The sequence below is a fragment of the Lampris incognitus genome, chromosome 12, assembly GCF_029633865.1.
Source record: "Lampris incognitus isolate fLamInc1 chromosome 12, fLamInc1.hap2, whole genome shotgun sequence".
NCBI lineage: Eukaryota > Metazoa > Chordata > Actinopteri > Lampriformes > Lampridae > Lampris > Lampris incognitus.
In genome coordinates this window covers 52,484,642-52,501,879 of record NC_079222.1, presented here as the reverse complement: position 1 = coordinate 52,501,879, position 17,238 = coordinate 52,484,642, and the positions used below count along the sequence as shown (strand labels likewise).

At 42.9% G+C, this 17,238-nt stretch overlaps 1 protein-coding gene across 3 annotated transcripts in view; it reads right to left on the bottom strand.

The window, feature by feature from the left end:
• Positions 1 to 17,238, bottom strand: part of chd1 (chromodomain helicase DNA binding protein 1) — a 145,268-nt gene that overhangs the window by 110,146 nt on the left and 17,884 nt on the right. For all 3 annotated transcript variants that reach the window (XM_056290539.1, XM_056290540.1, XM_056290541.1), the window contains exons 16-18: positions 13,135 to 13,287; positions 12,443 to 12,514; positions 12,183 to 12,332 (exon numbers count right to left, since the gene is read on the bottom strand). In XM_056290539.1, the coding sequence (XP_056146514.1) occupies positions 12,183 to 12,332; positions 12,443 to 12,514; positions 13,135 to 13,287 (375 nt within the window). The remainder of the gene's footprint in view (positions 1 to 12,182; positions 12,333 to 12,442; positions 12,515 to 13,134; positions 13,288 to 17,238) is intronic.

Sequence of the window (17,238 nt, the reverse complement as noted above, 5' to 3'; positions counted from 1 at the left end):
TAAGATAGGCTTTTGAAGACTGAGGAAGGGGACGGAGATTGGACAGATTCACTTGTTGTTTATGGTGGTGACAGTGTGGGTAATGGTAGCTGTTGGTAATACGGTCAGGAATGGGAAGATGTCGAACAGAAGTGCGATCATACCACAAGGGGGAGCTGGTGTGAGCGAAGGATGTGACAGTCATTGTTGCTGCCAAAGGGGAAGAAGAAGGTTCAGGGAAGCACATGTGTGATGCAAATAGTTAATCATGTGCGGACGACCGAACAGTGTGTTGCAAATTAGCAACATGCATGCAACTAACTAGCATGTTATGGTGGAGATTGTCTGTTCTATACAGAGGAGCGCTCCCAGAACAAGTCAAAGTTGTGACTAAAACCAATGTTGTGCACTATATTCATGGACTGGGGCCAGGTAAGAAGGCTGAGACCCTGTGTGGGAATTGGACCAGAAATAAAAGCGTTTTTTCCACAAATGTTGAGGAGATTAAAAAGACATATAATCGCCTTTTTTTTCAGCTCGGACTGCTGACGGGCAGTGTAATTGGAGCCGACGCAGACAACTACTTTCTTGATTGTCAGAAAATAACCCAGGAGTCCTGGGAATTCTCTAGGATCTCAGGGGCAATAGCTCCAAGAAGGCAGCGTGTGACTTAATTTACAAAATGAATGTTTCATATTATGGAGTCCCCAAGGGTGAAGGTAGGCAGGGGGAAGTAAGGAGTGGGTGACTGATTGACAGTGCTGTCAGGGACAGTATTGGGACAGGATGAATGCTGTTGGTCTGAGGAAGCGGCACCGGGACTGGAGTGACCAACCTGACCGAATGCCAGGGAGGATGGTGTAGGGGGACCTGTGCAGGAGAACCCCCTGGCAGCGATCGCAGCAGCCGGGGCCAATGTTGCAGCAGGAGTAGTCCCAGCTAGAGCAGGGACCAGTTCCACATGGGAAGGAGTAACATCAGCCATGGGAACAGCATCGCTCACGGGGGCATCAACAGAGTGACCCGTGGCATAAGCCGATAGCATGGTAAAACAATGTGAGAGGTTTATGGGCGGAGGCGAGGCAATTCGGGGTCTTGACTACCAGCTCTGACCAGGTACCATGTGAGCTGTGTGTGGAGCAGGAGGGTTGGCAATGGGATGATGGGTCTGAGAGGATAGTATCGGAGATGGCTGAGTTCATAACTGAGATCGTTGTGAAATGTGTGGCTGTGGTGTCAATAAAATCGGATTAAAGAGAGTCCTTTTTTCGCAGTTCATCTCAGAGCCGTCGGATATCATCCTTGAGGTTGGTAATGTCATTTCTTGCTTTAAGGCAGACCTCACAGGGCATAGTAATATTAAACCGGCTGATCGATGTTTGCAGAGAAGAAAGTGGAAGTTAGCCGTAAACTCCCTTAGCTGTTAGCTCAGTCAGCTAAGGGTTGAAGCCACACAGTTCTCGCCAGGAGTGCAGGGAGTCAGTGCAATAATCAATGATAGCGTGAAAATCCATAAAATAGTGCAGGCAAACCATAAAACCAATCAAAATAATCCAACAATCTCAAGGAGTTGTTAAAAGTTAAAAAGTAAGCAGACCCACAAACAAACAAAAAAACAAACCGCAGCTGGCGACTGGAAACCGGCAACGATGAGCAGATAAGGTGGAATGACTACTTCGTGCTCTATATAGATTCGCAATCCATCTGTCAATTCAACAACACTTGGACCGAGGTCAAACAGCGTTAATGTAGAGCGGATAAAGGTCTGGCGACACAAAAATAAAGTACAGCTAGGGAGGAAACAATAGTGTCTTCAGTATATTAGATGATACCTCCAACTAACCTGTCACTTCTTAACTGCCAATAACACAAGATCAGCTTACCATTATGAAACATCCTGCAGGTTTCTTGGCTGAATTGCTGATCCCTCTTCTTCCTCCTGCCATTTGGGGTTGGATCCTAGTCGAATATATAAGGTCAATCCTGAAGTGTGTGTGTGTGTGTGTGTGTGTGTGTATGTGCGCGCGCACGCGCTTGCTTACGTGTGCACATCTACCTAGCAAGCTATCAGCCCTTCTACGTGTGTGATGTCATGTGGTGATTCTCTCTTCCCGCATAACGCTTCTATCTCTGAACTGCATCAACAGCATTTATTCGCGCAACATAGCAGTGCATCTATCTTTGAACTGCATCAACAGCGTTTGTTCACGCAACATAGCAGTGCTTCTATCTCTGAACTGCATCAAGTGTTTGTTCATGCAACAGAGCAGTGCTTCTATCTCTGAACTGCATCAACAGTGTTTGTTCACACACCATAGCAGTGCTTCTATCTCTGAACTGCATAAAGTGTTTGTTCACGCAACATAGCAGTGCTTCTATCCCTGAACTGCATCAAGTGTTTGTTCATGCAACAGAGCAGTGCTTCTATCCCTGAACTGCATCAACAGCATTTGTTCACACACCATAGCAGTGCTTCTATCTCTGAACTGCATAAAGTGTTGTTCACGCAACATAGCAGTGCTTCTATCTCTGAACTGCATCAACAGCATTTGTTCACGCAACATAGCAGTGCTTCTATCTCTGAACTGCATCAACAGCATTTGTTCACGCACCATAGCAGTGCTTGTATCTCTGAACTGCATCAACAGTGTTTGTTCACGCAACATAGCAGTGCTTCTATCTCTGAACTGCATCAACAGTGTTTGTTCACGCAACATAGCAGTGCCTCTATCTCTGAACTGCATCAAGTGTTTGTTCACGCAACAGAGCAGTGCTTCTATCTCTGAACTGCATCAACAGCATTTCTTCATGCAACATAGCAGTGCTTCTATCTCTGAACTGCATCAACAGCATTTGTTCATGCAACATAGCAGTGCTTCTATCTCTGAACTGCATCAAGTGTTAGTTCACCCAACATAGCAGTGCTTCTATCTCTGAACTTCATCAAGTGTTTGTTCATGCAACATAGCAGTGCTTATATCTCTGAACTTCATCAACAGTGTTTGTTCACGCAACAGAGCAGTGCTTCTATCTCTGAACTGCATCAAGTGTTTGTTCACGCAACATAGCAGTTCTTCTATCTCTGAACTTCATCAACAGTGTTTGTTCACGCAACAGAGCAGTGCTTGTATCTCTGAACTTCATCAACAGTGTTTGTTCACGCAACATAGCAGTGCTTATATCTCTGAACTGCATCAACAGCATTTGTTCATGCAACATAGCAGTGCTTCTATCTCTGAACTGCATCAACAGTGTTTGTTCACGCGACATAGCAGTGCTTCTATCTCTGAACTGCATCAACAGCGTTTGTTCACGCAACATAGCAGTGCCTCTATCTCTGAACTGCATCAACAGCATTTGTTCATGCAACATAGCAGTGCTTCTATCTCTGAACTGCATCAAGTGTTTGTTCACCCAACATAGCAGTGCTTCTATCTCTGAACTTCATCAAGTGTTTGTTCACGCAACAGAGCAGTGCTTCTACCTCTGAACTGCATCAAGTGTTTGTTCACGCAACATAGCAGTGCTTCTATCTCTGAACTTCATCAACAGTGTTTGTTCACGCAACAGAGCAGTGCTTATATCTCTGAACTTCATCAACAGTGTTTGTTCACGCAACATAGCAGTGCTTCTATCTCTGAACTGCATCAACAGCATTTGTTCACGCGACATAGCAGTGCTTCTATCTCTGAACTGCATCAACAGCGTTTGTTCACACAACATAGCAGTGCTTATATCTCTGAACTGCATCAACAGTGTTTGTTCACGCAACATAGCAGTGCTTCTATCTCTGAACTGCATCAAGTGTTTGTTTACACAAGATAGCAGTGCTTCTATCTCTGAACTGCATCAACAGCATTTGTTTATCTATGAACTGCATCAACAGCATTTGTTCACGCAACAGAGCAGTGCTTCTATCTCTGAACTGCATCAACAGTGTTTGTTCACGCAACATAGCAGGGCTTCTATCTCTGAACTGCATCAAGTGTTTGTTCACGCAACATAGCAGTGCTTCCATCTCTGAACTGCATCAACAGTGTTTGTTCACGCAACATAGCAGTGCTTCTATCTCTGAACTGCATCAACGGTGTTTGTTCATGCAAGATAGCAGTGCTTCTATCTCTGAACTGCATCAAGTGTTTGTTCACGCAACAGAGCAGTGCTTCTATCTCTGAACTGCATCAACAGTGTTTGTTCACGCAACATAGCAGTGCTTCTATCTCTGAACTGCATCAACAGCATTTGTTCATGCAACATAGCAGCGCTTGTATCTCTGAACTGCATCAACAGTGTTTGTTCATGCAACATAGCAGTGCTTCTATCTCTGAACTGCATCAAAAGTGTTTGTTCGTGCAACATAGCAGTGCTTCTATCTCTGAACTGCATCAAGTGTTTGTTCACGCAACAGAGCAGTGCTTCTATCTCCGAACTGCATCAACAGTGTTTGTTCACGCAACATAGAAGTGCTTCTATCTCTGAACTGCATCAACGGTGTTTGCTCATGCAACATAGCAGTGCTTCTATCTCTGAACTGCATGAAGTGTTTGTTCACGCAACATAGCAGTGCCTCTATCTCTGAACTGCATCAACAGCATTTGTTCATGCAACATAGCCGTGCTTCTATCTCTGAACTGCATCAAGTGTTTGTTCACGCAACATAGCAGTGCCTCTATCTAGGAACTGCATCAACAGCATTTGTTCATGCAACATAGCAGTGCTTGTATCTCTGAACTGCATCAACAGCATATGTTCACGCACCATAGCAGTGCTTCTATCTCTGAACTGCATCAACAGCGTTTGTTCACGCAACATAGCAGTGCTTCTGTCTTATTCCCAGCTCAAGCAGGATGTCTTTTATATCATAAACTACAGCATTGATGACTCCATTTTCATTTATTTATTTTGGCATTAGAGATTTGTGTTTGTGAATGTACCCACACAGCTGACTATCGATTTCATTGTTTGCAGTGACTGAATAAACCTCTCCTATTTCATGGTCAGCCTATTTTCCAAACATTTTTAGATTTGCTCTCACTTTTACAGATAAATCTCGGCTTCAGAGAAATCCCTGTCATAAGCAAGTCGCAGATACAGTCCTTATGACTGACTGTGAACTTTGAGTCAACCTGCGCAACAGAGCAGTGCTTCTATCTCTGAACTGCATCAAGTGTTTGTTCACGCAACATAGCAGTGCTTCAATCTCTGAACTTCATCAACAGTGTTTGTTCACGCAACAGAGCAGTGCTTATATCTCTGAACTTCATCAACAGTGTTTGTTCACGCAACATAGCAGTGCTTCTATCTCTGAACTGCATCAACAGCGTTTGTTCACGCGACATAGCAGTGCTTCTATCTCTGAACTGCATCAACAGCGTTTGTTCACACAACATAGCAGTGCTTCTATCTCTGAACTGCATCAACAGTGTTTGTTCATGCAACATAGCAGTGCTTCTATCTCTGAACTGCATCAAGTGTTTGTTCACGCAACATAGCAGTGCTTCTATCTCTGAACTGCATCAAGTGTTTGTTTACACAAGATAGCAGTGCTTCTATCTCTGAACTGCATCAACAGTGTTTGTTCATGCAACAAAGCAGTGCTTCTATCTCTGAACTTCATCAACAGCATTTGTTCACGCAACAGAGCAGTGCTTCTATCTCTGAACTGCATCAACAGCATTTGTTCATGCAACATAGCAGTGCTTGTATCTCTGAACTGCATCAACAGTGTTTGTTCATGCAACATAGCAGTGCTTCTATCTCTGAACTGCATCAACAGTGTTTGTTCGTGCAACATAGCAGTGCTTCTATCTCTGAACTGCATCAAGTGTTTGTTCACGCAACAGAGCAGTGCTTCTATCTCTGAACTGCATCAACAGTGTTTGTTCACGCAACATAGCAGTTCTTCTATCTCTGAACTGCATCAACAGCATTTGTTCATGCAACATAGCAGTGCTTGTATCTCTGAACTGCATCAACAGTGTTTGTTCATGCAACATAGCAGTGCTTCTATCTCTGAACTGCATCAACAGTGTTTGTTCGTGCAACATAGCAGTGCTTCTATCTCTGAACTGCATCAAGTGTTTGTTCACGCAACATAGCAGTGCCTCTATCTCTGAACTGCATCAACAGCATTTGTTCATGCAACATAGCAGTGCTTCTATCTCTGAACTGCATCAACGGTGTTTGCTCATGCAACATAGCAGTGCTTCTATCTCTGAACTGCATGAAGTGTTTGTTCACGCAACATAGCAGTGCCTCTATCTCTGAACTGCATCAACAGCATTTGTTCATGCAACATAGCAGTGCTTCTATCTCTGAACTGCATCAAGTGTTTGTTCACGCAACATAGCAGTGCCTCTATCTAGGAACTGCATCAACAGCATTTGTTCATGCAACATAGCAGTGCTTGTATCTCTGAACTGCATCAACAGCATTTGTTCACGCACCATAGCAGTGCTTCTATCTCTGAACTGCATCAACAGCGTTTGTTCACGCAACATAGCAGTGCTTCTGTCTTATTCCCAGCTCAAGCAGGATGTCTTTTATATCATAAACTACAGCATTGATGACTCCATTTTCATTTATTTATTTTGGCATTAGAGATTTGTGTTTGTGAATGTACCCACACAGCTGACTATCGATTTCATTGTTTGCAGTGACTGAATAAACCTCTCCTATTTCATGGTCAGCCTATTTTCCAAACATTTTTAGATTTGCTCTCACTTTTACAGATAAATCTCGGCTTCAGAGAAATCCCTGTCATAAGAAAGTCGCAGATACAGTCCTTATGACTGACTGTGAACTTTGAGTCAACCTGCGCATCACTAAGTTGAGTTAAACAGTACTGAAATATACCTTTGGACCAATGAGAGTGATCTAGTTTGGACGGCTATCGACTTATCTGAGGTTGGATTGGTATAGAAACACACAACTTTCATAATGACTTGAACAAACCTCGAGTTGTTGGTGTATCCACATAATTAGAGTTATCACAGATGTTCTCATATGCCTTGCTTTATTATATTGTTTTTCAATGACTTGCAATGGTTTCCATGAAATGACAATTTATTCTAAGGTGTAATGACACAGTATGATGTGGTTGGATATGTTCTGTCTGAAGGTGGATTGTGATAATTCAGCGTTATGCTGTAAATTGTTTTAAATTCTAGTTTCATGCTCTCGTTTTAAAATTTGTGCATCTGCCTCGCTAAAAGATGCCTTCACAGGATTGTTATGGCTGCTAATCAAGTGTTATCCCTACGACATACGCTATCCATCAAACACATCTGCCTCTTTATATTTCACAAGTCAGAGCTCAACATAAGCGAGCCTCCTCCACTTAGAATTGCGGCGCATCTCTGAAGCGCCCTATTCAATACGGTATGATACTGGAATTACCCATCGTCTTTAGGCTGGTAGATAAAGATCACAAACTTCTGTTACACCACGCTGTAATCAGTTTCACTGTGGGAATTATCACCACTGTTGGGCGAAAACTATGGGTCTGCAAACAAGCAATGCCACATGGCCAATACTATGTGGACACCCAAAATTTACACCCATACGCGCTTGTTGACAATTCAGGGGCAGCAGAGATCAAACGGTATGAAAATTTCATATCAGAAATATAGAGACCAAAATTATCATGGTTATAAGTACTATCGCAGTATTGTTAAAATGTGCTGAAACTGTTCAGAAAGTACTGCATGCACTGAAATCATTTCACTAAGTTTTATATTGCAAACCAACCAAAATAGCAGCATTATGCACTTTTTGTTTGCATAAACATTAAACAAACATAGCCAATACCTTAGGTTCACATATGAAAACCAGATCACATGTGCACTAAACATTAAAGATGGCACCATGTAGCCATGAAAGGTTCCTGCACTTTGTTCAAGTTGTAGATACGAAAACAGTAACCAAAAAGATGGTTCTTCTCATTCTATGCTCAAGTCACGAGATCTAATGTTTTACAGATTTTGCGGCACTGATCGTGCCTGACCAGAAAAGCTTCTAAGCTTTCATCTCTAATGGGCATTAGTATGGAGCTGGTAGCACTTTGTGTTATAACAGACGCTACTCTTCTGGGAAGGCTTTCCAAACAGATTTTGGAACATCACTGCTGGGATTCACCCCCATTCAGCCTAACAGCATGAGTGAGGTCGGGCACTGATGTTGGGGAGAAAGCCTGGCTCACAGTCGACGTTACAATTCATCCCAAAGGTGTTGGGTGGGGTTGGGGTCAGGGCTCTGCTCAGGGCCAGTAAAGTTCTTCCATACCAAACTCTTTACAGAGCTCACGTTGTGCACTGCCACATAGTGAAGCGGGATTCATCACTCTGAAGAACGCATTTCCCGCTGCCTTTCCAACTCAGTTGCTTACTTTTTGGCCATGTATTGTGTGCTTTTTTAGAGCAAGGCCGCCACATCACAACATTTGAAAATAAACGCGTTGAAACGAAGAGTTGACAGTCAACTAAAGCTTAGTTTGGGCAATTTTTTTCTGAGACATTTTGGATTATGATAACCAACAAACATTTCTTTACAATCAGACAAACGGATAAATGAAAGGCTCAGAGAAAAAACAAGTCTGCACTTGAAACCTTTGACGCTGTACACAAAAAAATGGAACACGCCATTTAACATATGTAGGCTATCATAGCATTTAAGCTAAACACCGCACATTTAGCATAAAGCTAGACTGCCAAACGTTTAAACTAAATAAGTAACCGGAGTAACATGTTTAGTCTTCTTAGTCCTCATCTGAACGCCTAAAGCAGCGTTCTCTATGAGATGTAACAGAAAAAAGACCGTCAAACTCTACCGGAAATAAAAGTTGTAAAGGGCAAAATAAAGGCATAAAAATCATAAAGTCAAGTTTACTCCAAGTCTTCTTTCGACATGAAACTGCTTATTCTCGATTTATTTTTAAGATGGCAATAAGCTGCCTTTGTTACTGTCTTTACGTGTGAGTCTATACCAGCGGTGGCTAACCATATGCCATGAAGAGCCATGTGTATGCAGGTTTTCATTCAGCCGGACTCCACAGCAGGTGATTTCACTGATACATTCTTCCTCTTTGGTTGAAGGCTTGCTAATCAGTGAAATCACCTGGTGTGGAGTCTGGCTGGAATGAAAACCTGCATACAAATGGTTCTCCATGGCACATGGTTAGCCACCCCTGCTTTAGACCACACTCAGATTTATGATAATGAGAGTGAGACTCACTTTCAGCCCGGGAGGTTAAAACAATGCAGAGAACCTTCCTCCTGATTAGGGTTTGGCATTGAGAACCGGTTCCAAATTCTGATTCCAAAGAAATCGTTAACAAAGTCAAATTTCGATTCTGTCTATCGGTTCCTAAATAAATTTCACTCGCGCTAAACTTAGTTTCAGTTTCCTTGGTGGCGGCATGCAACTTCCATAGTTTCTGCCTCCCCAAGTTAAATGTGCACCATCATGGAGCAGACCAAGCAGCGGTCGAAAGTGTGGCTTCATTTTGCCTTGAAAAATGAAGGGTTGGCACAGTGCAACGCCTGCGGCAAAATTATTTCGTGAAAGGGAGGATGCACAACAAATATGGCAAAACACCTTTGCCTACACGGTGTACAAATTAACCAGTGTACCATGTTTGACACATTGTGCTGGTCTCCATCTCCTGCCTCGGCGCCTTCTTCACCCAACCCTGAGCACAAAGCAAGCAGCAGCTCATCGCATGAGCCGCTCAGCCATCAGAGCGGCTCATGTGACCTGTTTTGACCCCGCCTCTCAAAGAACCGGAATCGAGAACCGTTAAGAACTGTAATCGAAAAGCAGAATCAGAACCGTTAAAATCCAAACGATGCCCAACCCTACTCTCAATAAGGGGAAGGGATGCAGGGTGGAGGAGGGGTGTGTGTACATACCACTAAACCAAAAAAACAAAAAAACAAAACAAGACTACGTTAAAACCTAGTATATGGCTGGACCACTACTACATTTATTAGATGGCTGTTTTTGTGCAACTACGTTTAAAAACCAGCTGTTTTGACATCAGTTCCGTGAACAGCTGACGCGATAGAAAACTTCGCACGGCCAATAGGAAAACTCTGACTTGGCCGTCCCGCCAATGGTGGAATTCCATCACTCACTCACACACTCACTCACTGACTACAGCATGTGTAGGGCTGGCCCCAAAACACAAAAAAAAAAAAGTATCTGACACCGCTGTCACGCCTCCAAATCAATAATCAACTCTGAAAAAAAATAAACCTGTTCTAGTTTCTAGAAAATCTCATGAACTCACGTCTGTAACCTCCAACTTCTCTACATAAAAAAAATTACATAATGGCACTTGATAATGAAAATAATGAAAAATCTGGCTAAAAATTAGCACTTGAACACCTCTGAATCTTTTCATGTAAACACACCAGCTTATTTCCCTTTCATTTCAATTAAAATCTGTAGATGGAAAATGTCCCGTCTTTCTGTTTCTTTGAATCATCTACCAAAAAAACGTACGGCCAAAAATCGGTGTCCTGATAACAATGAATATCTTGAAGTCTTTGGTAAGCTATTCATCTGACTGCAAATACAACTGGGATGTAACCATGCTTAATACCTCACACATATGTCTGGTTACCGACAAAAAAAAAAACTAGCATCTCTACATGTAAAACGTCATTTTCTTTTAGCGGACATCTCAACCATCACAGCAATCAGAGTTTAATTTCATTGGCAAAGTAGGCACAAGCATCTATCAAAAACAAAAACAAGGTATGACGTTTTAATTTAACCCCTAAAAACAGACTTTGGGCTAATATTACAGTTCCAGTAATGTCATATCTAACTGTTGTATGGATTCGAGAAAACATCACATGGTGTAGGTGAATCAATTTGTTTATTACAGATGTTATTCACTAAAATTAATTTTAGTTGTATTGAGGGCTGATATGGAGCAGTGATTTGGCGCAGTCAAAGTGAAAGAGAGTGCATAGCTGTTAACTATAATTCATGTATTATAAAAGCAAGACAGAATACCTATGCGTGAATGAGAGGGAGGACAGTGGAATGGTCAGGATGCAAGGAGTGGAGGTGACGAAGGCGTATGAGTTTAAATACTTGGGGTCAACTGTCCAAAGTAACGGGGAGTGCAGTAGAGAGGTGGGGAAGAGAGTGCAGGCAGGGTGGAGTGGGTGGAGAAGAGTGTCAGGAGTGATTTGTGACAGAAGGGTACCAGCAAGAGTTAAAGGCAAAGTTTACAAGATGGTTGTGAGACCAGCTATGTTATATGGTTTGGAGACAGTGGCACTGACGAAAAGACAGGAGGCAGATGCTAAGATTTTCAGTGGGAGTAACGAAGAAGGACAGGATTAGGAACAATTATATTTGAGGGACCGCTCAGGTTGGATGGTTTGGAGACAAAGCAAGAGAGGCAAGATTGAGATGGCTTGGACATGTGTGGAGGAGAGGTGCTGGGTATACTGGGAGAAGGATACTGAATATGGAGCTGCCAGGAAAAAGGAAAAGAGGAAGGCCAAAGAGGAGGTTTATTGATGTGGTGAGGGAAGACATGCGGGTGGCTGGTGTCACAGAGGAAGATGCAGAAGACAGAATGAAATGGAAACGGATGATCCGCTGTGGCGACCCCTAACGGGAGCAGTCGAAAGTAGTAGTAGTAGTAGTAGTAGTAGATGTATTATAAAAGCACTGATCACAAAATAATATACAATCGATGTATACACCACAATGAGTATTTAAAAGATAGAATCGTGTTTCTACTTTTGTTCCATGTCGGACTTCTAAAACGCCATGTTGCCGATCAAAATGTGCTCTATAGCACCACTGTAGCACCACCATTTTTGTGTTCAAATTGAAAATCACACTTGTCTTGGTGCATCCTAGATCACGGGAATAATTCATTAAATAGATGTCAAATTAATTTATAAATGCCTAATCCTTCGAAAAGTACACAACATGTATTTCAATTTGCGACTTGGCGAAAACCCCCATTTCCTCCAAGCACTCGTTTGAATAAAAGGGCCGCCATTTTGTCTGGCATCCAAGCATTTCGCCGTCAACGAAATTCCATGTATCAATGTTTTACAAATCCTTTACAATGAAACCTTTCATGACATTTGGTCGACACGTTTATCTTACTTTTATTTTCTTTTTAAATCGACTCCTTGTCATCGAAAAAGAGTTATGAGGAAATGTCATACCTGTCTCTTCTGGCCAATGCGGTGGGCTCGGGCCTGAGCCTGTAGGTCGTTCTGGGGGTTCCAATCCGAGTCAAAGATGACCACCGTGTCCGCCGATGCCAGGTTGATACCGAGGCCTCCGGCGCGCGTCGACAACAGGAAGCAGAAATCCTGACAACAAAAGCAGATTTGTTTAAATAAATCTCTCACATGTGCTACATTTCCTCAAGCAAGACATTTATCGAAGCCGCCATATTATGTGCGCTTGTAATTCTGCTTACCTCAGAGCCTTCGGCATTGAAGTGATCCAGCGCCTGCTTCCTCATCTCCCCCTTGATGGAGCCGTCTAATCTCTGCACAAAGACACAGCGTTTAGGAATGGCGGGCAAAGAAAATGGATCAATCGGGCACGAAACTCGTCGAAATTCCTAAGGGTGGAAAGCCGAGGACAACAGGAGGAAAAGTGCCAATGCTAAGAGGTTTTCCCCAACGTTATCCGCCTTTCCGAATAGCAACACTTGGAACTGTGGCGTCTTATTTTTCCCAGGGGAATTCGATCGTCGTGGAGTCTGGTAAACTAAACTAGAAAGTCTACTTGCTTGATTAAATGGTGCGTTAAGCGCACAATTACTACAAATTAAGTTCTTAAACAAAAAGGTTGGTTTTGTCCCTCATCAAATGGTATAACTCTAGTTTATCCAGTACAATGTGTTTACAGGTTCCGATTCATCAGAAGATAACGGCGTCTCACTTGTTCGACACAATGTTTGATGACATCACCTATCATCAGGCAGCTGTTCTTCGTCCCTGCTTTTAATACAATTGTACTATCCTCCACAAGAAGCAGTGGCACACGAGTTTTTGCTATGTCACCCTGGCAACCTCTCTCTTTATTACTCTCGTGTGTGTGTGTGTGGGGGGGGGATAATTGGGGGGGGGTGTAATTAAAACAGCAATAACACATGCACTTAACCTGGAAGAGGAACTGCCGGCTCCGGAGGTAGTCGGCCAGGATGTCCAGCATCCGGACCATCTGGGAAAAAATGAGGACACGGTGGCCACGCTCCTTTAGCCGCACCAGCAGTTTGTCAAGCAGGACCAGCTTCCCGCTGCTGCGGATCAAGTGCTAAGGGGAAAAAGACGAGCTTACATTAAACATTGTGCAAATTTTATACAAAAAAACATGTTTGTCGCTGTGGGGAACAATCAAAACAAAATCGATTCTCAAACGAAATACACCGAATTAAAATCGGACACACTACAAAGAACTATTTCCGACAAGCTGCAATCCCACCACCACAACAATAAAACCAGGGACATATAGATCATCTCACTTCAATTCCTAAAGTTATTTGAACACCTAGGATTGGGTTAGCGCAATAACTAACGAGTTTTGTTTCAATTCAATTTTTTTTGTCCTTTAATTCAATTGTTTAATTGTTTTGCACACTGGAAAAGTGAAACAAGTTCCTGGAATAGTCCAAATATGAAACATCTCACATTGACCTTCACAAACATATAAATAGGGATACGCCGATACCACTTTTTTTCAGACCAAGTACAAGAAGAAGTACGTACATTTGGGTACTTGCTGATATCAAGTACTGATAGTATTTAATAACACCATTACAGTTCTAACAATGACTTTGAATACATGTTTTACTTTCATCAGATGTTCCTCACTTTCTGGCTAGCAAATTAAATATACAACATGATGCTGCTGCTGACATAATAAAATTCAACTTTGTGTTTCCTGAACAAGGCACTGCCACACATTTCACCTAAATGTTACCTGTAACACATTCAGTGGATTTCAGTACAACATACAACTGTAGCAGAACAACTGAAGTTATATGTTATCATATGTTACTGCTGTCTGTGAGGACTAACCCTTAAAATACACTGGACATGGACAGGGTGCATCAAATAGGCACGGTGGAGCGTTTTTGTTTTTTGTTTTTACCTGCTAAACTGTGCCTGTGTTGCATGTGGCTGCAACACAGGCAATCCCGTGTTACCTCCGGCTTAGTCGAGCTTAATTGACCAATTATCGGTATGGCCGATTATCAGCTTAGATATTCATAGTTTTTCATATCGTCGTTATCGCCATATTTTTATCAGCCAGACGATTAAAAAAAGTCCAATACGCAACATGCTCACCTCTGTCGCAGCCTTCACTCAAACGAAGCACAGCACGACACTCACTCCAACAACACAAACATAGAAGAGAAGCATCGAGGAGTTGGACCACTTTTCTAAGGTAAGAGGAGCATGCCAGATGCCATAAAACCCACTGGGTTGGTAAGAAAAGCATGCCATAACATTAGTTACAAAACTCACTCCGTACCGTTAGCTTCTCCATCTCCCCCACATACACCCACCAAAGAGCATAACGTCATCCAACATGAACTAGCCCAGACAACTGCCCTATAAGAGAGACTGTACTGTACTGATCGGCGTGGACTTAAGTATTTAGGCTTGTGCGTTTTTTCATGAACATATTTAAGTGTGACCAAAACTGTAAGATTTTTGTCTTGCTCCTCATTTAATGTCAGAGTGGAATTAAATAATTGCCATGACAATTTGGGGGCTCGTCCGGGATGCCTAACTCATTCTTCTTTGACCCACTCTCCGCACGGATTAAATTTGGCAGGCCAGTCTGGTGAAGGGGTTGAAAAATCGTCTAAGACTCGGGAAGTCTAACTCCCCTGAAGACAGCTCGTAGATGACTCCCTGGTTGAGAAGAGACTGTGAGATTGTGGCGAAAGGAATTGTGTGATACGGCTTTTTATTTAGATGAGGATAGAGTATTGAAGACAATGGGAAAATGTATGAAGGTAATGACATTCACTTAGGGGTGACAACCCATTGGCAAAGAAAATAATTAATCATGTCAATTGAATGGTCAGGAAAGGAAATTTCTGGGTAAGAGGGTGACTGCAGGATAGCAGAATAGGGGAAAAAACAAAGCAAACTTTTAACTGACAAGTCTTGTATGACAGGATGTGAGAAAATTATGTGTGAAAGACATGGTGATGACTCATGTAAACAGCTTTCAATGTGGAAAAAGAAATTTGGATTTCATGAAAATGCTAAGGGGAAAAAAAACCCTGAAAAAACTGCAGGCTAATATGGGAAAATATGAAAGAGAAAAAGGGAAAGGGAAAGCAAATTAGAAAGCGTTCATGATGTGGAAAGAGGAGGCAGAGAAAAGCAATAGGCAAAAGAATAGTGAGAAGAGATATGGGGGGGGGGGCAAAAAATATCACTGTCTTCAGCTTTCACAGAAAGACCTGGATCTCCTCCCCATCTCAGCCGCTCATCAGAGACCCTCAGACCAGCAGCAACCTGCCGCAGACGGATCTCAGCCTGCCTATCTATACAAAGAGGCCCGAGAATAGCTGACTGCAGCAGAAGAGCCCGTCACGTGGAGCGCAGCAACCGCCCCACCTCCACACCAAGCAGGTACAGCCGAGGATTAAACTTACTATTATAACTGGGTAGACAATGCCGATTATCGGCACCATGTAGAGGGACTGTGTGGCAGAATGAGAGACAATATACCAGCCATCATGAAATGGGGGACAATAAAGGCTAACCTTTTAGTCAGATTGACTAATGTCAGAGAAAAGAGTGGTCTATCACCACTGAACGGATAAAATGACTCCATGTATGAACAGCAGTTCATGAACAGTCTCCTGGATGGCATGGAGGAAGAAATCACCCACCAGATACGCAACACTGGGACAGAGGATGTTTGAATGCTGTTCAAGAGCATGCCATCCATGTTGAAAAGAATATGAAACTCTCAGAGACAAAAGCACAACAAGCCAAACCTCAAATGACTGACAAGCTTCAAATGGTGCAGCTGGCACTGTTTCTGACTCAGGAGAGCCCCAACAGAGGCAGAGGGAGAGGCAGTGTGCTGTGGTCCCCCTCAGATCAGAGATTAAACTCTGAGAAATGTTGGAACTGTGGAACTGTGGCGCCCTTGATCATTGGGCAAAAGACTGTACCGAACCAAGAAAGAGACTAGAACCAAGAAAGAGACTGGGACCCACTGGACAGACACGCAATGTGTACACCGAAGATGAAGCGTTACTGGCGGCAGGGACGGGGGAGATTCCGGAGTCTGCTGAATGCACCCCCAATATCACACACACACACACACACACACGGACACACACACACACACACACACACACACACACACACACACACACACACACACACCAACAAATGACAGCCAAGACACATTCAATCTGACAAAATGAGTAGATATGATGGTTTATTCAAAATGATTTTAGAAGTGGCAGGAAAAAAAACATTGCATTTTAGTTGACTCTTTCTATCCTATAAAAAGAGCATGATCCTCCCACGCGCTACGTCCCCCTGGCGAAACTCCCCACTGTGAGGTGAAGAGAAGCGGCTGGTGACTCCACATGTATCGGAGGAGGAATGTGGTAGTCTGCAGCCTCCCCAGAACAGCAGAGGGGGGTAGAGCAGCGACCGGGACGGCTCGGAAGAGCGGGGTAATTGGCCAAGTACAATTGGGGAGAAAGGGGGGCGGACAGTTTCTAGAAGAGAAAGTTAAGAGAGAGGCTTATTTGGCTATAGGAGGGGGTGCATTAAGCAGTTGTTAGGGGGAGAATTATATCCTTCTGTGCCCATGAACAGAAAGAAAAACAATTAAGACTAATAAACCTTAATAAAGAATTAAAAGATCTTGAGACACAACACAAAAGGGAACAAAAACCAAATCTGATGACAAAAATAAAGAAAATCAGAAACGAAATAAATATATTGTAACCACAGGAAATTGAAAAAGATGATACTTACAAAACAGAAATACTATGAGTCAGGCTCAAATTCAACTAAACTTTTAGCAAGGAAGCTACAAAAACAACAAGCGGCTAACAAAATCACCCAAAATAAGGGACCCAGACTCTAAGACAGTGTTACTCTTTACGCGGCTCGCGAGCCGCATGCAGCCCGTGAGCCACATGCAGCCCGTGAGCCATATGCAGCCCGTGAGACTTTGTTTTGCGCCTCATATAGATCCACTGATAACAATAAG